This window comes from Trichosurus vulpecula, chromosome 1 (genome assembly GCF_011100635.1).
Source record: "Trichosurus vulpecula isolate mTriVul1 chromosome 1, mTriVul1.pri, whole genome shotgun sequence".
NCBI classification, from domain to species: domain Eukaryota; kingdom Metazoa; phylum Chordata; class Mammalia; order Diprotodontia; family Phalangeridae; genus Trichosurus; species Trichosurus vulpecula.
The window spans coordinates 81990244-82011320 of NC_050573.1; the positions used below are offsets into that span (position 1 = coordinate 81990244).

General features: G+C 46.8%; 1 protein-coding gene and 1 long non-coding RNA gene across 2 annotated transcripts in view; one reads left to right on the plus strand and one right to left on the minus strand.

Moving 5' to 3' along the window:
- The window catches only part of HSF1 (heat shock transcription factor 1), a 63563-nt gene extending 43991 nt beyond the window's left edge, over positions 1-19572 (plus strand). The window contains exons 5-13 of the mRNA XM_036766036.1: positions 11047-11122; positions 11263-11324; positions 11545-11641; positions 12004-12140; positions 12559-12819; positions 15623-15728; positions 15817-15882; positions 16182-16251; positions 16507-19572. Coding sequence (XP_036621931.1) covers positions 11047-11122; positions 11263-11324; positions 11545-11641; positions 12004-12140; positions 12559-12819; positions 15623-15728; positions 15817-15882; positions 16182-16251; positions 16507-16712 — 1081 coding nt within the window. The 3' untranslated portion in view covers positions 16713-19572. The remainder of the gene's footprint in view (positions 1-11046; positions 11123-11262; positions 11325-11544; positions 11642-12003; positions 12141-12558; positions 12820-15622; positions 15729-15816; positions 15883-16181; positions 16252-16506) is intronic.
- Positions 19573-19624: 52 nt separating this feature from the next.
- On the minus strand, positions 19625-20333 carry LOC118855994. Its single transcript, XR_005010827.1, has 3 exons — positions 20297-20333; positions 20042-20097; positions 19625-19725 (listed from the first exon to the last, which is right to left on the minus strand). It is a non-coding gene; the product is annotated as an uncharacterized LOC118855994 (long non-coding RNA).
- Positions 20334-21077: the final 744 nt, after the last annotated feature.

Here is a 21077-nt window from a genome sequence, read left to right on the forward strand (position 1 = left end):
TCCTGTGCCATGCTGCTTCTCAAGCTCAGATTCCTTTGTCTTGCCCTCAAGGCTCTCTGATGTCTCATTCTGCCAGCCTAGCTTTCAGATCTTTTATTTCTCCTAAGCTGCAGGCAGGGATTACTCTCTGCTCAACACACAACCTGCGCTTTCCTGCCTTCATGCCCAGAATGTTCTCCCCATTCTCTTGTTTGTTAATTCCTGTGCATTATAGAAAATTTTAGAACTTTTTTCTGGGAGAAATCTTAGAGCATATCTACTCATGGGTTCATAAATTTAGAGCTGACTTTTAAGGTGATATGGATCCATGGGCCCAGCAGCAATCTGCTTTCTCTAGTTCAACATTATCATTTATAAGCAAACTCCCTCATTTAGTACAAGAGGGTACTTGGGCCCAGAGAGTTTAGTTTAAGGTCATACAGGTCATAAATGGCATAGCCAAATTTTGAGCCCAGATCCTCTCACCCCAAATCCTGGGCTCTTTCTGTTATACCTCTTTTAACAGCTATCAGGATCCTAAGAGGCAGACAGTGACAGATCCCTTGAGAAGGGTCTATGAAATAGCCAGAAGATTGAAGAAAAGAGCTCCTTCAGCTGCTAAGCAGGGCCCGAGCAAAGAGTATTATAAATGCTAACATTGCAAAGAATCATAGTGACAAGCTACACCAACACTGCCTGGTTTTTTGCAAATGAGAAAATCCCAAAGATAGGAATGGACTTGCCCAATGTTACACAGTGAATCAGTGGCAGAACTAGACCTCACAGTGTGGCCCAGTGCTCTGAGTTGTCAGGAAGAAGATCCTTGCCCTGGTTGGCCTCCTCCTCTTCTTCCCCCTACCCACCCAGTTCTTTTCCATTCTGACTCACCCTATACACCTCCCTCCAGTCCTCTTTTCTTTTGCAGGCCATCACCCTGCCCTGACTACACTGACTCATGTGGGTTGAATCGGTTCATCTCTGTACTATCCTCTCCTCCCCAGAACTTTGCTTTCTTATCCTTCAAGGCTCTTTCAGTACTTGGTCTAAATCCTGTCTTCTGTAGGAGGTCTTTCCCAGCACCTCCACGGCTGGTGCTTTCCCTCAGACTGGTTGTGTCTTCCTCTAGATACCTTTTTTGGCATGTTGTCACCCTCATTAGCATCTTAGCTTCCTCAGGATAGGGACTGTGTTTTTGCTTTTCTCTAAGCCCAGAGTTGAGCTTAATGACAGAATAAGTGCAGAGGAAGCCTGTTGGAGGCTCCACTCTCTCCATTCAGCTGTTCTCCTCCTCCCTCCCCAGCCCCCAGTCTCTGCTACAGTAGAAGTGGAGAACAGTGGCACCTGGGCATGCATAATAAATGATGAGAGCAAAGACCTCACATGCCCTATCTGCCCTGTCTAAGGAAGAGTCCTTGGGTAACCAAGGCATCCAGTGCCCATCCTGAAGGCTAAGAGCCATCCTTCACACTGACCCGTATGCCAGCTTCCTCAGCCTCTCTGCTGCTTGCCCTTTGGGTAGCCACTGCTACCATCCATATCATGGCTGGCTAGGTAACAAAGTAGGTATCATGCTGAGCTAGGAGTCTAGGAGACCCTTAATACCCAAGTGACCCAGACAAGTCATTTAACCTCTGCCTCAGTTTCCTCATCTGTAAAATGAGGATAATAATAGCATCTACCTCTCAGTGTTGTTATGAGTATCAAATGAGAAAATATAGGGAATGTGCTTTGCTAACCTTTTAAAACATTGTATAAATGTCAGCTGTTGCTACATCAAACATCTGGCCATAGCCTTCAGAGCGTATACCTTCCCCCATCTCTATCAAACCAGGTTGATCTCCTCAGGCCCCACACCCTATTTTTCTTTTGCTGTCTGCTTCCAAGCTTCTTTTTTTTTCTTTTGTTCTTGTTATTCCATCACTGAAGGTTTCAGATTGGACCATGTGTCCCCATGAGTACCTCACACCCCCTAGAGAGAGGTCTCGTGCAGCATACTCCACAAAATAGCTGAGTCGTGGAGAGCTAGGAAAGGTGCAACACTGTTATTAAGACAATGTTTCCTCAAAAACCAACTTTTGGGAACATGAAATTCATGTGGGGAAGTTCCCCTCAGATCTGGTTCTTTGAGCCCAGACCATAATCTGATAGCCCTCTTCTTTACTATGAATTTCCTTGGCCCTCATAACTCACACAGGTTTGTACTTCCTGAGATGTTGCTTCATCTTCTTTAGCCTTTGATGTATGTGCTCTCTCCCCTCTCTCTGTAATAGCCACATGTTCTTCAACTCCCCCACTGCACTAGGAGGACCAGAAAAAGAATCCCAAGCCCCTGTGGAATTTTCCTATATAGTTTTCAAGCCAAGCAGCCCTTCTCAGTTCCCTAAGTGAAGTTTCCTCCAACCCTGTGGTCCTTGATTTCATCTACTGCACATTGAATCCTAGGAGGCAAACTCCAAGCATAGTTATAAGTAATGAGGAAATGTAAACAGAGCCCTCACGCCTTTGCCCCTGTATCCCAGAGACGTGCATTTTATCACCTCCTCTCCAGCCCAAGGATAGTTATTTTCTATCACACGTGCATTTGTAGCATGATAGGAAACTTCTTGGTATTTCACAGTCTCCCCAACAAGCACTCATATGAGGTACTGTTTAATGCCCTTACTCCCAACCCACAATATAACCTGTAGTGGGACCAGAACATTTTCCCCCAGCCTTATGTAGTTGTTCTCAATCAGGGGCTTCACCTGTTGTCTCTTGAACATGCCAAAGGAAATTACCTCAAAACATGCTGTCACCTACTCAGGCTTTACAGAAATACTACAGTCTCTACAGTTGGCCCCTAAAGACAGAGTAAGGACAGTTGGTTCCTTTGGACTCTATCACTAGTCTTGGGGTCTGACCCTCTTATTTTCATGGCCTTACTAGGCTTAAGTTGAAGCTAAAAGAACCTAGAGGTAGATATCATAAAGGTTCTGAATTTCCTCATAGCATAGCTGTGAGATCCTTAAGGAGTTTCATGTCCATATGAATTGAGACAGAGTCCTGCCTGGACATAAGGTCATCTCCCAAGGCCCCTTCTGCCCAAGATAATGGTGTGTTAAGACCTAGAGGACCCCAACCTCCCTTCACTCCCGAAAATATTCCATTAAAGCTCTAAAAATTCACAAGTAGGAACATCAGTAAAGAAAACCAAAAAAAAATAAAAATGGCTATAAACTCCTCCAGTCCAGGACTACACAAGAAGACAGCCAGAAATCTGTTCTGAGTGGAATCAGGGGTAGGTAGGATACAGTGTGTAAGCCTGCTGGACCCATAGCATGAGACAGTGCCACAGCAGCACCTGGGATCTAGCAGGAAGTCTGCTAGTAGCTCAGTAGATATGTGGTTGGGGCCTGTCAGGGTCAAAACGAAGAATGGTGTCAGCTGGCTGTGGGGTGGGGGTTAAAACCTAAATCAAGCCATCAAGAGACTGAGTCCAAACCCAAAAATAACTATAGAGGACAGGACTTAGTCTTAGTGACCAAGCAAGGCCTGCCCACACCATGCGAAAGGAATAATAATAGCAGTCAGTGTTTATTATAGCACTTTAAGGTTTGTAAAGCCCTTTACATGTATTCTTTCATTTGATCCTTAAAAATCCTATGAGGTAAGTTCTTTACAAATGAGCAAACAGTCTGAAAAAGGTTGATTTGCTAAAGGTCATACAGCTTGTGAGCATCTGAGATAGGATTCGAACTCAAGTCTTCCCAACTCCAGGGCTACTGGACCACCTTAGTGCATGAGAGAGCAGAGTCTGACCCACCCAAAAGACCCTAATCCAGAAACTGAGGCTGGAGATAAGGGTACCTGGAAGAAAATGCACAATGAAAGAATATTCTGGACGGAGAGTAATTCCACAGCAAAGCCAAGTAGAGCCTTAGAGAAAACAATGATCTGGCCACCAGGACAAGAAGAACCCCTCTGAGCAAGTGAAGTGAAAGAGGAAAAAATATAGTGTTAAATGAAATGAGAGCTAGGGTGGAGAGAATAGATAGTCTAGAACTAAACTGAAGATGGTGAACCTTATCCAGAATTGAACTCCCTCAAAGACAGAGTGAGCCATACAGAAGGCAGCAACTTATGAGATAGCAAGAAATACTAAAAAGCAAAAGGAAAGGATTAAGGAGGCGGGGGGGGGGGGCGGGGCAGTACAGAAAATGTGAAAAAAAATTTAATCAAAAATAGGTCAAAGGGGGATAATCTAAGAATTGATGTATTACCTGGACATCATATCTAAAAAAACACAAAGTACCAAAATGAAAACTGTTTCCAGGAACATATCAGAAATCCAGAATTCCACATCAAAGAAAAAACACTGCAAGCAGGCAGAATGAGTGAATTCAAAGACCAAGGAACCACAGTCAGGAACAAAAAGTCTTGGCAGCTTCCACTGCCAAGAAGTTCATGGAGTATGATAATCTAAAAAAGCAAAAGATAAAAGGCTTGCAACCAAAAATATGTGTATAGCACTTAAAGGTTTATAAAGAGCTTTACAAATATTTTATTCTTATAATAACTCTGGGAGGGGATTTTATATTTTTTATTTATATATATATACATATATATATAAATATACATATTATATATATTAAATATACATATTATATATATATATACATATTATAGATGAGGAAATTGAGGCAGACAGGTTAAGTGACTTGCCAAGGGTTATGGCTCCTAAGCAGATGAAACTAGATTTGAACTCAGGTATTACTGACTCCAATCCAATGCTCTTTCCTCTGCATCACCAATAATTTACTCTGCAAAACTGAAAATAATCCTTTAGTGGGGAGAAAAAATGGATATTTAATAGAATTGAAGCTTTTCAAGCATTCTTGACTTAAAGAGCTGAGTAGAAGCTTTGAAATGCAAACACAGTTATCAAGGAAAAATTAGAAAGGTAAAATACATTTGACCATTTGGAAGAGCTATACTGTGATAAAAGACTGACATTCTAATGGAATACAAGCCAAATGACCCTTCAGAGTTCTGATATCTTCAAGGATCATAGAGATAAACAGAAGGCTGGGGACTGGTTTTATTCTGTTTTGATAGTTTTAAGAGAACAAAGAAAAGGATGGGAAAGGGGACTATATTAGGGAAGAAAAAAAGGGGAAGGGGAGGGAACTTACTATCACATAATGAGTTCAGAAGCTAAAGAGTATACAAACATGGATTAAGGGGGTAAGAGATGTACATCACATGAACTTCAGTTTTATCTGAACTAGACACAGCAGAGTTAAGCACAAGTATGCACATGTACACACACACACACACACACACATACACACAGTTTGGTGTGAATATATATTAAATTCACAGTGAAACAAACAGACTTTGAAGAAGGTAGAGGGAGATTTAAGGGGAATGAATAAGATTGATAATGGATTAATCATAAGTAAAACAAACTCCAATATCAGAAGGTGGAACATGAAGAGATAATTAAATAATAGTTAACACGTATACTGATTATTATGTGCCAGGCACTGTGCTAAGTACTTTAGAATTATTATCTCATTTGATCTTCACAACTATCCTGGGAGTTAGGTAATCATTAGCCCCATTTTACAGATGAAGAAACTGAGGCAGAGTGGTGAAGTGGCTTGCCCAGAGTCACCTAGCTAGTAAGTGTCAGAGGCAGGATTTGAACTCAGCTCTTCCTAACTCCAGGTTGAGCAAAGAAGTAAAAAGTAACAATCTGTGATGAGGGTGCAGGAAGAGAAGAGGGGCAGCATAGTGGAAACATGGTTCTTTTACTGCCTTTTTTGTAAAGAGAGAAGGAGACAGGGGAAAGTACTAGATGATAAATGGGATAGAGGAATATGCATCATCACCAGTCATAACTGAACATTAATGGGATAAACTCATCCATAAAACAGAAGAGGATTGGCAGAATGGATTAAAAAGCAGAATCTGACAATGTATATATGAAATGCCCTTGAAACATAGTCACATAGTTAAAGTACTGGAGCAAAAGCTATTATGCTTCAGGTGAACTCAAAATAGGAGGGTGGAGAAATCATCTTACACAAGGTAACAAAAATAGACATGTTAGCAAGGAAACTACTCCATGCTTAAAGGTACCATGGGTAGCAAATCAATAGCAACACTTAATGTATACATACTAAATTGCATCTAAAGGAAAAGGTAATCTGAGTATAGGAAGAAATAGACAGTAAAACTCTTAATTCAATGTACCACTTTCAGACCTAGATAAATCTAACCAATTTAAGTACCTTAATAGAATCTTAGAAAAGTTAGAAATGATCTTTGGCCGTTATTGAACAGGAACAAAAAGGATTATATATGTATATGTGTATATATAATCCCTCCACTAAGCGCATAAACACCTCACTAACAAATGTAGAAATGTTAAGACACATCCTTAACTCAAAACAATGCAATAAAAATAGATTGACTAAAGGCCTTTAAAGAAAGAATTAAAGATTAATTGGAGACTAATCCTAAAAAATTAATGAATCAAATAAATCATGGAAACAAAGGAAAAATTTGTCAAAGAAAATGGAAATGAGACTACATGGCAAAACTTGGGGGATACATTTAAAGCATGCCTTTAAGGGAGAATAGATATCTTTGAATGTTTTCATCAGCCAAAAAAAAGAGAAAGAAAAGAAAAAGATCACAGAATACAGCATGCAACTAAAATTTTTTTTAAAAACCTAGAAAAGCAACAAATCGGAAAAATCCAGTTTGACACCAAATTGGAAATTCTGAAGACCAAATAAAATACTGACAAATTTGAAAGCAAAAATACCATTTAACTGATAAGGCCAGTAATTTTTTTATACTATACCCCCCACAAAAAAGGAGTTGTATATGAAACTGAATCTCCTTTCATTCCACTTGCTATTTTTAGAAAAGTCTGTATATCCTTCTAACTTCCTCCTGTTCTCTTCTGCATTTTTAAAAATGTTTGAGTGGGCCTCCACTTTTTTTCTTCTATATCACCATCATCGCTATTTTCCTCCCCTTTAAAAATAGAAAGGGAGGAATCCTTGCTTACAAAAAGTCAAGGAAAACAATTTTAGTCAATCAATAAGCATTATTAAGTACCTGCTTGTGCCTGGCATTGTACTAAGCACTGGGGGTACAAAGCTCCCTGTTCCCTTACCCACCAAAAAAAAAAAACTTCTCAAGGAGGTTACCATCTAATGGGGTTAAACAGCATGCAAGTAACTGTACAAACAAAATATATGCAGAATAAGTTAGTGATAATAGCCAAAAGAAAGCACTAGCTTTGAGGAGGATCAGGAAAGGCTTCTAGTAGAAGATGAGATTTTAGCTGAGACTTGAAGGAAGCCAAGATGTAGAGATGAGGAAGGAGAGAATTCCAGGCATAGAAGAAGGGGCAGCCAGTAAATAGGAAGAGATGGAGCATCTTGTTCAGGGAATATCAAGGAGGCCAAGTCACAGCAGCAAATGACTACCCCAGGCTGGATTCCTCCTGGTGACCACAACATACAGCTTCTTTTTGTATGTTGTCTTCACCTTTTAGATTGTGAACTCCTTGAGGGCAGGTACTGTCTTTCTTATTTGTATCCCCAGCGTTTTAACACAATGCCTGTACAGGTAGGAGGTGCTTAAGGAAGAAAAGTTCAAGTCCGGACTCAGACACTGAGTTGTTATATGATCCTGGACAGGTCAACCTCTTCAAGCCCATTTGGTCATTTGTAAAATGGGAATAATAGTAGCACCTGCTTCTCAGGGTTGTTGTGAGGATCAGATGAGATAGTACTTGCAAAGCACTTCACAAACTTTAAAGTTCTGTGTGAATGCTTGCTGTTTTTATTAGATGTGGGGTGAGAGTAAGCAATAAATGTTGCAAGCGTAGGTGACTGGGAGAACGGTAGTGATATTGAGGATTTGGGGGATATGTTTATGATGTATGCAAGAGAAGCACCCAGGTGTGCCTCAGGGAGATTCCTTTGTACCTCGTATCTAATTTGAATGAAACCTTCTTAACTTGAAGAACTCAGATAACCAGGCACCCATACTTGATGGCTCCCATGTCCCTACCAATCTTCTCTTCTACAGCTGCGCATCTCCACTTACTTTAGCTGATCTTTACATGGCATAGTATCCACTTCTCAGTTCTCTCACCATGCTGATCACTTTCCTCTAAACATATTTCAGGGAATACTGATTCTTCCAAAGGGAGGAGGATGGGGGAGAACATAGGCCCGTTTCTTGGGATGTTTAAGTGAAAGAGCAGGACTTTAGTTATTTCTCAATCCTGCCACTCATATACACACATACCCCTCCAAAAAAGAGAAAAACAAATGCATACCAGTCATCTTCTAAGAATGCCTTTCTTCCTCCATATTTAACCCCAATCCTTTGTTTGCCTTTGTTCTCCACTTGGAGGTTCCATCTGATCTGACCACCCGTACTGAGTCAGATTCCTTCATACTCTGCTATTTCTCTTTCTGATCCCAAAGCATAGGCATATGCATGCTCAGATACACACAAGTACTCCCAGATGCTAATCTTTAACTGCATATTGGCAGTTTGACAGCCCACAGTGCTAGAATCCTGGCAGGGCTGTACAGTCCTGACATCATGAGTTTTTTGCTTTGGTTTTGTTTGGAGGCTGTGGAAAGTAGGTGAAGTAGCTAGACTGTGACTAGCACCCTCAGCTCAGAGCCTGGCACCAACAGTACCAAATGGTCACTGCCTCTTCGTCATTCTGTCAGGAGCTACCAAGAGTTAGTAGAGGGATGAGAAAGGATGCCCCTTTCCTGTACTCACAGAACTCAATCTATATGCATGAGTCTTGAGGGAAATACATTCTTTTTTTTTTTTTAAATGCAATTTATTTATTTAACATATTTGGTTTTCAGCATTGATTTTCATAACATTTTGAATTACAAATTTTCTCCCCATTTCTACCCTCCCCCCCACTCCAAGATGGCTTATATTCTGGTTGCCATGTTCCCCAGTCAGCCCTCCCCTCTATCACCCCCCTCCCCTCTCATCCCCTTTTCCCTTCCTTTCTTGTAGGGCAAGAAGCCCTATTTTCCCCCAGACACCCAAGTCTTTCATGTGTCCTAGGAAGATTACTTAGTTTTTCCGTATCTCCAAACAGTGCTTTAACTGAGGGATCTTTGCTTAGAGTCAAAGGGTACCATTTCTCTGGGCTTAGAGCCCTGGCTTGTGGCAGAGTTGGATGGAAGCCATGGTCTCCTATGAGAATCTTGGTTCACCAGCCTCCATCCCCAGCTTACCTGAGTCTGTTCTGCCCAGTGGGAAACACCCCTTCCAGTACTGCTAGGTCTTCCCTTTACAGTGACCAAGTGAGGCTTGGCCTGGGACCTATTGTTAGCCAATCAGTGAGAGCCAGAGTGATTTGAGTTTAAGGCGTGGTCCTTAAGACTAGCTCAAGATGTCTTGTGAGGTTTCAGTGATCAAAATTTACATTCCTTTGAGCAGAGCACCCAAAGGTAAGGGTTTGCTACTCTATGTGGACAGAAAGAAGGGAAGAGAAAGACAAAGAAAGAAGGAAGGAGTGAGCTGTGTTATCCAACTGGCCAGTTCCAGTAGGGTCCCCTGTGGGGCAGTTCCTACTACTGCTCCTTCATTACCAAAGAGGACCATGAAATCAGGGAGGTGATGCCCTGTCTTGCAAGTGAATTGGATTTAAGTAAGGGAGGGCTGTGCAAAGTCACCAGCCTCACTTTCCCTTTCAGAGCCATCTGATTGGCTCAGAGTGGATGTAAATAGCAATTGTTTCTGTTTTGGCCAGAAATCCTAAAGGTCTTCCTCTCCCAGATTGATTTTTTTTTTGACTAAGTAAAAGAGGCCATTCTCTGTCTCATAGCCTCAATCACAGATTGAGCATTGCCTCAGTCAAACTGAGACCTGTTAAAGACCTTAGCTTTAAAAGCCAAGGTCTCCCATTGCAAACAGGGCCATCTCCTGTGTCCTGATCTCTATCTGGCCACTGGACCCAGATGGCTGCAGAGTTGAAAGTGAAGCTGGTGACTTTGCACAGCCCTCCCTCACCTAAATCTAATTCACTTGCGTATCATGGCATCACCTCCCTGATGTCATGGTCCTCTTCAAGAATGAAGGACAAACAACAACCAGGTCAGAGACAACCAACCCACTAGTCTTCTGGATGGATTTCTATCTTCTGAGTACTTTTAAGGATTCAGTTTGTAGATTGCTAATAGCAGGCTAAAAAAAAATAAAAGGGGGGCAGTCAAGGGTGGGGGGCCAACACACAAAGAGAAACAGTATGCTGCCTGAGCTGTCATCATGGGGCTCTTGGCACACCCTAGACCCAGGAGCCCTGTCCTATCAGATAACCTGTCCTGATTGCTATGTGATGAGATCTGGGGCTATGTTTAATTAACCTGCATCAGTGACAGCTCCAAGGGAACAGAATCGTTATCTTGATGTTTCCTTGTCCCTTCCTCCTGATTTTCCAGGTTTGGGGTGCTAAGATCAAGGTTTTCTCCCCTCATTCTAGCCTCTTCCCTCTCCCACTGTGTAGCAGGACAGACTTGTCCTTCCCTTTCCAAGGAAGCTTTGGTTGAGTCAATGCCCCATTTCTCCAGCTGGACTGGCCAGTGAAGGAGACCCCAGACTCATCAGCTGCTCCCTGTTGGGGCCATTTTGAGTCCCCAGGCATGCTCAGACACCACAGGAAGCAGCAAGGAGCTAGCTAGGGGAGTATATCCTCCCTCCCTCTCTTCACTCCCCCATAAAGCTTTAGTGTGGTGCAGGGGAAAGCCCCAGAGCCAGAGTCAGAGGACTTTGGTTCCAATCCTGTCTCTGCTATTTAGGACTAATGTAACCTTGTGCAAATCACTTAACTTCAGTTTCCTCATCTGAAAAGTAAAAAGATCAGAGTAAATGACTTCCGACGTGCTCACATTAGCCTGAGTCCCATGAGGGTTGTGCCCATGTCTGGTCTGGGCTTCTGTCCAGGGCCCTGTGTTGGTCTAGGGGACTGTGGATTCCCAGAGCATCCTTGCCTATCCCCCTTCCGTGCTTTTCTTGCAGTGAGAATGAAGCCCTATGGAGAGAGGTTGCCAGCCTTCGGCAGAAGCATGCCCAACAGCAAAAAGTAGTCAACAAGGTGAGAGCTGGTGAAACTAGAGGAGAAAGGGTGGGTCCCCCTTGATTCCTTTCCATTTCCTGAGCCTAAAGATGGTAAACATATACTTGAGGCCTCCGGATGGGGGGCCCAGGCCGACAGCCTTCTCTCTGTTCATACAGCTGATCCAGTTCCTGATCTCTCTCGTCCAGTCAAACCGGATCCTGGGGGTGAAGAGGAAGATGTGAGTAGTTTGCTTCGGCTCTCAGAGCAGACCTCAGGATGTATCACCCCCACTCTGTCTTCGTCCCATAGCCTCTGAACAGAACCTGCTCTTCCAAGCACCAGGATTCATTCCCCCTGAGCAGGCCCAGCCCTTCCCACCCCGGATATTTTTTACCTGTACTCCTTGAACACCCTTCCCTTTCTGCCTGACCTTTCCTCCTTGTGACCCTCACTTGCAGCCCCCTGATGTTGAATGATAGCAGTTCGGCACATTCCATGCCCAAGTACAGCCGCCAGTACTCCTTAGAGCACGTCCATGGCTCCTCTCCCTTCACGGTGAGCACATGGGAGGGGATCGGAACAAGCATCTATTCAATGTCTGCCTACTGTGTATCAGGCACTGGGATAAACCCTTTGCAAATAGGCTCTCATTTGATAATATTCCTGGGAGGAGGGGAATGCTGAAGACAGGAGAAGAGAGAGAGATCAGGAAGGAGTCAGGAGGCTAGGATTGGATAAAGTGCACAATCCTGTTTCCAGGACAGGGAAGAAAGAGCTTGCCCCTGGAAAGGAATCCCATATGGAGAGCCTCTCAAGAGCAGACCTCACTCATTAATATGATAGGGGAAGGAAGAGGAGGGAAAAAGAAGCTAGAGTTGCTGCCCTGACCATCCCCCAACCCTGTTTGGCTGTTCCAGGCTTCTTCCCCAACCTATAGTGGCTCCAACCTATACTCCTCAGACTCCGCAGCCAATAGTGGACCCATCATTTCAGATGTCACAGAGCTGGCCCAATCCAGCCCCTCGGCCTCCCCCAGTGGCAGCGTGGATGAGAGGTAGGGCCCCAGCACCACACCCTCCCCCCTGTCCCTGGCTTCCCCCTCTACAGCCTTAGGGACACAGATTCAAGGTTAGGACTTTGACTCCTTGGCAGGCTGCCCCTCTGCCCACAAGGCCATGGGGAACCTCCTTGACTTTAGTGTTGGCCTTTCTCATGTGGGCCTCCCTCCTCTTCCTCTGTAAGCACCCACCCTGTGGCCTCCTGCCTTCTTCCCATGCTCAACTTGCTCGTGTAACCCCTGCCTTGCTAGGCCCAGTTGACAGTGGTAGAAGCTGTAGACCATGAAGCCCCAGGGAGGGAAGGGGATGTGAGAAGACAGGAGAAAAAGCTGGACCTTGGGGAGGGGCCCCCACTAGCTGGGCCCACCTTGCTTCTGGGTATCTATATGCGTGGGTAAACCCATCTCTCCTCAGGATCAGCCCCATGATACGAATCAAGGAGGAGCCTCCCAGTCCACCACGAAGCCCTCAGATCGAGGAGACCAGTCCAGGCCACCCGCCCTCAGTGGTGGAGACTCCCCTGTCCCCTTGCACCTTCATTGACTCCATTCTTCAGGAGAGTGAGCCCAGTACTGCCGCCTCTGTTTCTGGCACCGTGGGTGGGGTCATCTCCTCTCCACCTCCAGGTCCCCTCCAGACTCCCGAGAAGTGCCTCAGCGTAGCCTGCCTCGACAAGTGAGTGTGGGTGTGCAGAGACATCACACATCAGCCCAGAGTCCACCTGAGGGAAGGAAAACATGCAAGGGCACTGGGACTCCCTACCGGCTTGTGAGAGCTGGACCAAACTGAATTCCCCAGCACCCACGCAAACCTCTACCCCGCCACTGTTGCTGCTGCTGCTGCTGCTACCACCTCTGGTTCTGTTATTAACCTGCTGGCTGCTCTTTTCTCTCTGCTGCTTTCTGTCTACCCCATTTCCTTTCTCGGATGGGAAAAAGTTGTGTATGTGTTCACATACTCCTTCATAGCCACCTGCCTCTGGCTCTTCAGGCCTCACCCCCACACGCACCTAGGGAGCCAGGCACCTTTGACCCCAGCTTACCCGAAGCCCAGGGGCTAGGGCCAGCCATGGAGAAAGTGATGAGTGACTCAATGCTCCAAAAGGGCCTGTTGATTCTTTGTAGCCGGGAGCCCTGGGCTAGGGTGGAAGCCTTGAGTGCATGAGCCCTCCAGACCTCACCCAGCCCCCAGTGCCTCCTTTGAATCCGGAGTGTGCTGTTGTCTTTTGTATCTTGCAGTTTGACTCGCACTCCACAGATGTCTGAGGTCGCCCGCCTCTTCCCCAGCCCTGCCTCTTCCTCTCTGCATTGCCGATCACAGCCAGGGTTAGCATTGCCCCCCCCAGGGGGGAGGGAGGAAGGGCATATTTGGAAAGAGCTCCTGACCCATCCGTCCAAGGCTCAGTCTAATGCCCATAGCAACCTACTGGTGTCGGTGACTGTGATGACATCTTGTGTGTTCAGCTAGGGTGAACTTTCCCACAAAGAAAGGCTTGCCTGGCCCAGAAGACATCCAAGGGGAGCATGGCTTGGATGAGGCTGATAATGTGCAGGATCCTTTCCCTTTTTTATGCAGGGGAGAGAGTCACTCCCAATGAAGCCACATCAGTCACCACTGTCCCAGGCCAGGTGCTCCCAGGAATAGGTAGTAGAGCCCCTGGTTGGGTCTAGAGATGGTGGAGAGCTGCCCACCCTCTCTGCCAGCCCATTCCTCCCTGGGATAGTTATGTGGCTTGATCAGAGTCAGGTCATCCTGTGGCCCCTTCATGCACTCAGACGTTGCCTGAGTTTTCAAAGGGCCTCACTTCCAGAGAGGTTGTGGAATCCTTGGGAGGACAGAAGCACAGTTTGGATTGAGGTGACCCTGGGTTTGGACTTTAACCTTGATAAAGTTGGACAGCTATTGAAAGTTTTCCGAGTTGTATTCCTTCCAGGCCCTACCACCTTTCCCTTCATTGGTAGAAGGAATGGATTGTTATATTGGTTGGTCAGATGAGATTGGTGTCAATCAGGCATTACTTTGTGGCCCAAGAAAAGTTTGCTTGCTACACTAACCCCTGTCCTCATCCTTCTGTTTGGCACCTCTTCCTTCCCACACTTACTTTCCAGGAGCCCAGCACTAAATAGCATCAAAAAAATCTTACAGTTGAAAGGAATCTCCGGGGTCATCCTGTCTAGCCAAATACTCCCACCACACAGCAGTTACCCAGGCTCTCCTTGGACCCTTCCAGTAACAAAGAGCTGTTAGTCCTTCTACATAGAGTGAAAATTTTCCCCCTTTTACTCACAGCCATTGCTCCTATGCCTGATGCACTTAAAATTAAGTCTAGTCTCTCATCCCATATCAGATACTTTAAGGAATTGTATTCGCTCTTCTCTTTAGTCTTCTCATACAACATTATATACAAACTTTACCAGGAGCTTTTTCCTGCCTAAATTCCCCTGATCCTCCAAGAAAAGTACCTGTGTTTGAGTTACCAGCAATCTACCAAAAGCCAGGCAGGGTGGTTAAGGATTGATGAGCAACAGAAGCCTAGCTCTTCCCTTCCCTGGAGAGCAGCCAGTCAGTCATGGAGCCTTTCCAGCCCAGCATCTGGAGATGAGTGGAATGTGGCCATCATAGAGGAGGAAGGGCCTTGTGCAGAGGACAAGGAGAAACAAGGCTTGGACTCAGTGGGTAGAGCAGAGGGCTTTATCTTAGGGAATGGGGAAGAAGCGCTTAAAGGACCAGCAAGAGTTTAAAACAACTAGACTTGTCCCAAAGTATAAGTAACAACCCTCCCAGGTAAGTAGTGACTTCGTTATCACTGGGCGGCTTCAAGGAATGCCATTTATCCAGGATTTTGTAGTGGATGTTCATACTCTGATCCTAACTGGCCTCGAGTTGAGGGTCCTTGAGCAGGGAACTGTCACAGGAGTAGTGTTTGAAGTTGCTCAGGTGGCAATGTGCATAGCCAACCAACACTTAGGCATCTGTGACGTGTGGGGCACTTTGCTGGGTGTACAGTGGGTAACCAAAGCCCAGAGGCAGGGAAACCAACTGGAGAAAGGAGTCAAGAGTAATTGAGGCAGGAAATTAGGTCCAGGGCATATCTACAGACCTTATGGGGAAATAGAAAGAACCCTGGGGTGGGAAGGAGTAGTAGCAGCCAGTTATGCCCCACTCTCTTAAGCTTCTCCTACCCACACATCTGTACACAATCCCTGGCTGTGTCAATGGTCTTTCTTAAGGCCCCTTACCCTGTAAGTCCTGCCTCTGTCTTGCTCCACCCCCCTCCCGGCCATGAGGTGGTGGGAGCATCACTTTATATATATCCAAGTGCTTATTCTCAGAGACAGATGGAGCATCAAGAGCACCCCCTGCCCTCTGGGGGCCATGGTTAGCTTTCTCTCTGTCCAGCTTAGGATGGCATCACATCCTTGACCTGTGCTGTGGTCCTTCCCCTTATCCTTAGTCCCTTCTTTTTTTGCCTGGTTAGAAATGAGCTTAGTGAGCACCTGGATACCATGGACTCCAACCTGGACAACCTACAGACCATGCTAACCACCCACGGCTTCAGTGTAGATACCAGCGCCCTACTAGATGTGAGTGTTCTGGGCCTGTCCACGTCACTGTCCCATCCTCTTAGTGAGCCTACTCTCCCCACTCAACAACCTGTCTTTTCTCTGGTAGCTCTTTAGCCCCTCAATGTCTGTGACAGACATGAGCCTGCCTGACCTGGACAGCAGCCTGGCTAGTGTGCGTAGTCAAGGGCCCCTGGGTGGTTGGGGAGGGATGAAATGGTTAGAAGGTATCCTGGGTGCCCACAGTCTATTCTGCCAAAATCCTAGAGCCCCCAGTACGGGTGGGGTGGGGTGGGATAGGGTAGGGTGGGGTGGGATAGGAAGGGAAGAGATGGGATGGGGTGGGGTGGGGTGGGATGGGGTAGGGTGGAATGGTCCAGGCCAGGGTGGGGTAGAGATGAAGTTTAGACCTTGGCCCCAGACCCAGCTGCCCCCCTCCCCTTCCCACAGCCCCTCACTCCCCACCCCCTACAGATCCAGGATCTCCTCTCCTCCCAGGAGCAACCAAAGCCTCTGGAGACTGAGACAGGTGGTGCAGACTCAGGTGAGCTGGACTCTGAACCTTGGGCTGCCATCCCCTTGATCCCCTGCTTCTGTCCCAGGGATCCCATTGCCTGAGATATCCATTTCTCCTCAGCTCTGGTCTAGCTTGGGACCTGTTCCTCTTCTCCATGACCCTTCTCCCTAATATCACACCAACCTGGGCAAGGGATCCCCATGCTACCCATGATCTCCAGCTCCAAAGCCTTCATTTTCCCTTTCTCCCCACACCCATGACCCTCTTCCTCTGCCCACCCAGGGAAGCAGCTGGTGCACTACACAGCCCAGCCCTTGTTCCTGGTAGACTCCAGCACTTTGGACACAACAGGGAATGACCTGCCCATCTTCTTCGAACTGGGGGAGGGGCCTTACTTCTCGGAGGGGGATGACTACACCGATGACCCCACCATCTCCCTGCTGTCTGGCTCTGAGCCCACCAAGGCCAAGGACCCTGCCGTCTCCTAAGGCCCCTCTTCCTCTGGGAGGGGGATCATCCAGGCATCAGGGCCCCCCTCCCTTCCTTGCCAACCTTCCTGAGGGTGGGAGAGGGGCACTGTCCCTTGTGTTTGTGCTCAGAGAAGTTGTCAGAAATCTAATTTGGGGCCAGACAAGCCTGTTGGAGGGAACCTGGCAACAGATAGGACCCAGGCCATAATTAAGGGGCCACCCACTTGAGCAAGGAGAGAGAGTGTGCCCAAGGGGCTCTTCTGGACAGAGCTTGGTATAATGGAAGCAGCCCCAGGTGAGCAGAGGTCAACAGGAGAAAGGACCCCAGCTCCAACACCATGCATGCCATGGGGTGGAACCCTGCCCACCACCTCTCGCATTTTCCTGTTGCTCCACTGGGCAGCAGCTTATGCTTGCCCCACTCCTCATCCCTGGCTCCGTATGTTCTCCTGTTGGTTGGTTTGGGGTTTTCTCGGTTACACTTTGTACTGGCCCTGCTGACTGTTGATAGAATTGTATTTTGGATTTTTACACGAGAGAAGTTTATACTTCTCCCCCTATATAGAGAATATATATATTATATATATACATACATACATACATATATATATATGAAGACAGATCTATAGAGAGGCTATATGGTTGTGGTTTCTCAGCTGATGGGGAGTGTTATTCCTGGCATTCAGGAGGGAGTTACATTGAACTCAGATTGGGTTGAGGCTGCTAAGATGGCTTCAGTATTTGGGGAAGGAGGCCAGGAAGGGAAGGAAGCAAGAGTCAGGGGCTGGCCTCTTGGCGAGGGAACATCCCCAAGTGAAAGGGCCCTCTGTTGAGAAGGGGAAGGTACCAAGTCCTGATGGGTTTATCTGTGCTCCTTTGGGGTGCGGTGTTTGAAGGGGTGCCCTAGGACCCTCCCCTCCAGGATTGTACGGTTTAGAGCAGGAAGCAACCATAAAGACTTTCGATCCACCCCATTTTTATAGGTGAGAAAACAAGCCCAGAGAGGTCGAAAGTGTATCATGTAGAAATGACAGTGGATTATTTGTGATCATTGGGCTCCAAATTAGCTGTGTGATCTTGGCCCAAGTCCCTCAACTCTAGGCCTCACCTTCCTCATCTTTAAAGCAAACAAGTTGTCCTAGATTTCTAGTCCCTTCTCTAAATCATAGGATCCTCAGTGACCTACCCAAGGTCACAAAGCTTAGTAAGTGGAACCAGAATTCGTAAGCAGGTCTTCTAGATTCCAGATTCAGGGCTTCACCACACCCCACTGCCTTCTCTTCTCAACCCTTGTCTCCCTTCTCTGCCCGTTTCTCTTGCAGGCCTATTTCACTGATTAGGTCCATGATGTTTTACCTGGATTTGCCCCAAATCCCTGCAGTTTCTTTCTCTTATTCTGCATTTCATCCTTCTGCCCTTTGGGGTGAAGAAATTTCCCAAATAAGGGCATTAGCATACCAGGCACACTGACCTGAGCTCCCCCCAACCTCCCTGCCACTTACTGTGATTGAGTCAGTGGACTCCCATTTAGTATGGAAGGTAGATGCAGCGTTCAGATTTGTATCAGAATTTGAAGGACACAGATTTCCTCTAAGTCACTACAACACACACCTGTCCCTAGTCCACAGCCCTCATTAGCTAAGGCCAGATTTTTCTCAGATATATTTATTGAGGGGATAGGGCAAATATTCCCTATCACCCAGGAATAAAGTAGGGAGAGGGAACAGGGTATAAGGACCACGGACTGATTCTCAGCAGAGACTCCTGGCAGCAGCTTCATAGGCCTGTAGGTGAGAAAGGAAAGGATGTCAGACTGGGGTTTCTCATTGAGCTGGCTTCCCTTTTGGTGCCCACATACCACCAATCCCTGAGGCCTAGGCTGCCAACCAGATTTCACTTAGGAAATAGGTCTTGTACCAGGTTATCAAGCCCCAGTCTCACGTTGCTACACCACCAGCTCTTCTGCTGAGGTCCTCTCCACCTCTGGGGGTATAAGGAGGGTATGGATAAAATCAATGTTGGCAGATCTGTCATCCATCCAGTTAAACACAGTAATGTCTCACCTGTTTCCCCCATGTCCCCATATATTCCCAGTACTAAATCGGGGCAGGCCCTTCATAGATCTTCCCTTTCAGGCATTCATCTGAGGAATATTCTGTGGCAGATGGGAGTTACTTCCTTGGACTCCTCCAGCATGCCTTTCTTGTGTGTGTGTGTTGGGAAGGTGTGGGGGAATCTTACCCCGAATGTTGTCACACCCAGAGCCAAATGTCCCATTAAAGAGAAGGGAGTGCAGAAGTCATGTGCAAACTAAACCTGAATGAAAATCCCCTCCAACTATATTTCTGGTCATTCATCCTTGCTATGAAAACCTCTCCCAAGAGGGAATCCTTGTCTTCTAGCTCTGCTAGGCAAATCTAACCCTCTCTTGCCCATGGAAATCCTTCAGGTACTTGATGAGTGATGTCTCAACCCTGATCCTCCAGGTTAAAGACCAATAATTCCATCAGTCCTTTCAAAGCCTACAATTTGTTCATTTTTCTGGATTTCTGCTTCCTGCCCAGTATCACTTGGTAACCTTTCCTGACACTATGTACACCTATACATCCATACACACATTCCCCTCCCCCAGAGTCCCGGTGAAAAGTGCTGAGCTCACCTCGGGCCTTCTGAAAAGGGGATTCATCTTCCTCATCATCCTCTACTCCCTCCTCTTCCATGTCTACAAAGAGGAATTGGGGGGGGGACGCAGGGAGAGAAAGAAGGGTAAAAGGCATTCTTAGGTCCAGACTGCGTCATCCCCCATATCCCTGCCTTAGGTAGGGGAGCAAAGCCCCATCAGTGACAGGGTCATTGCCTTGATGCTCTGCCTGGAAAATCTCACCAGCTATCTCCTCACCGCCTGCATCCTCGCCAGCAAAATTCTGGCTTGAGTCAGAATCAGGGCTGTCAAGGGATTCGGATTCTAAAGCATTTCCCTCATTTTCGTCCTCAGTCTGCAGGGTACGCTTGTTTGACAACGGAGCTGCTGCTGTTGGAGAGAAAATTCAAGGGAGCATCATGAGGGGAGATTCCCAAGGCTGGGAAGATGGGGTCAGAAGGAAGGGGTAGAGCAGAGGTCTCAGGCCAACCCATCCCCTTGTCCTACCTTCATAGTGGAAATCAAGTGATTTGGTAGGGATCTTCCCAGGACAACCAAGGATAGCGAGGATCCCCATGGAGCTGAATGGCACTATGCAATCCCAACTCTGCTTCAAGTATCCCAGATATGACACCATTCCCCACAACTGCCCTATCCCCACCCCTAAATTCCTAGGATAAATAAGGGAAAGGGGAGTGAATCTCACCTTCTGCAGCCACTAGAGCCAGAAATAAGATCAGCAGAGAGACAGGTAGCAAGAACCTGAGATGGGAGTAGGGGGAGTTACCTGGGGAATCAGGTGGCTCAGGGGCTGTCCATGTCCTGACTTCCATCACAGATGGACACCCCAAAGGTCCATACCTTGAAGTTGGGGCACCCCCTCCCCAACCTGCCATGCACATCCCAGACCCAGAAACCCTCCTTTCCTCTAAGCCTTAGACCCAGTGTCCCATGTCCTCACCGGGGGCTGGGAGCCATGGCTGCATCCAAAAGAAGGGAAGAAGCAATAGCAGCCTGGGCACAAACACAGCTATATGGAGGGAGGGGAGGTGGGACCTGTGTGGGGACCGCCCCTTATGAGTCACTTAGGCCTCTTCGCCTTTGTCCAAGCCTGTCCCTCCCTCTCTTCCTCCACAATTTTATCCATCTGCTACTTCCCATTCTTGCCTAATGGTTCTCATTTCTCTTGAGGGAAAACTTAGAGAATGTGAAAAAGTGAAAGCAAAACCTGCCCCACCAGGGCAGCATCCTAGACCCAAGCAGTTATGGTTTCCGTGTACCTATTGAATGCCCTTCTACCTAGCCCTTAACGGCCCTGAAGCTGGGTTAAGGGAGTCAGAAGGACCCCAGAGGACATTAGATGAGGAAAAGCAGGACAATACCAAGGGGAAAGGGGGAGAGGTACCAGGGCCAGGCAGGGGATAGTACTGCGGACAAAGCAGGGAGAAAGGTACAGGGCAGGACAGACTCTGGATGGTCCTGGGGTGAGGGGAAGGCCTAAGAACAAGGGGCCCTTTCTGGGGAACCTAATTCAATGCCCCATTGTCTTGCCCGGGGGGGAGGGGGGTGTAACAGCCAAGGGCAACTCTAAAGGGGTTTTGTTTCCCAGAATGAGCTGAAATGGGAACCTAGCCCTGCCCTGTACCCCAGGAGGGACAAGAGGGGCTACGCTTTTATTAGAGGCACTCTGTCCACGCCTTTTGAATTCTGTCAGTTTCTACTATTGTTCAGGGCCCCTTCCA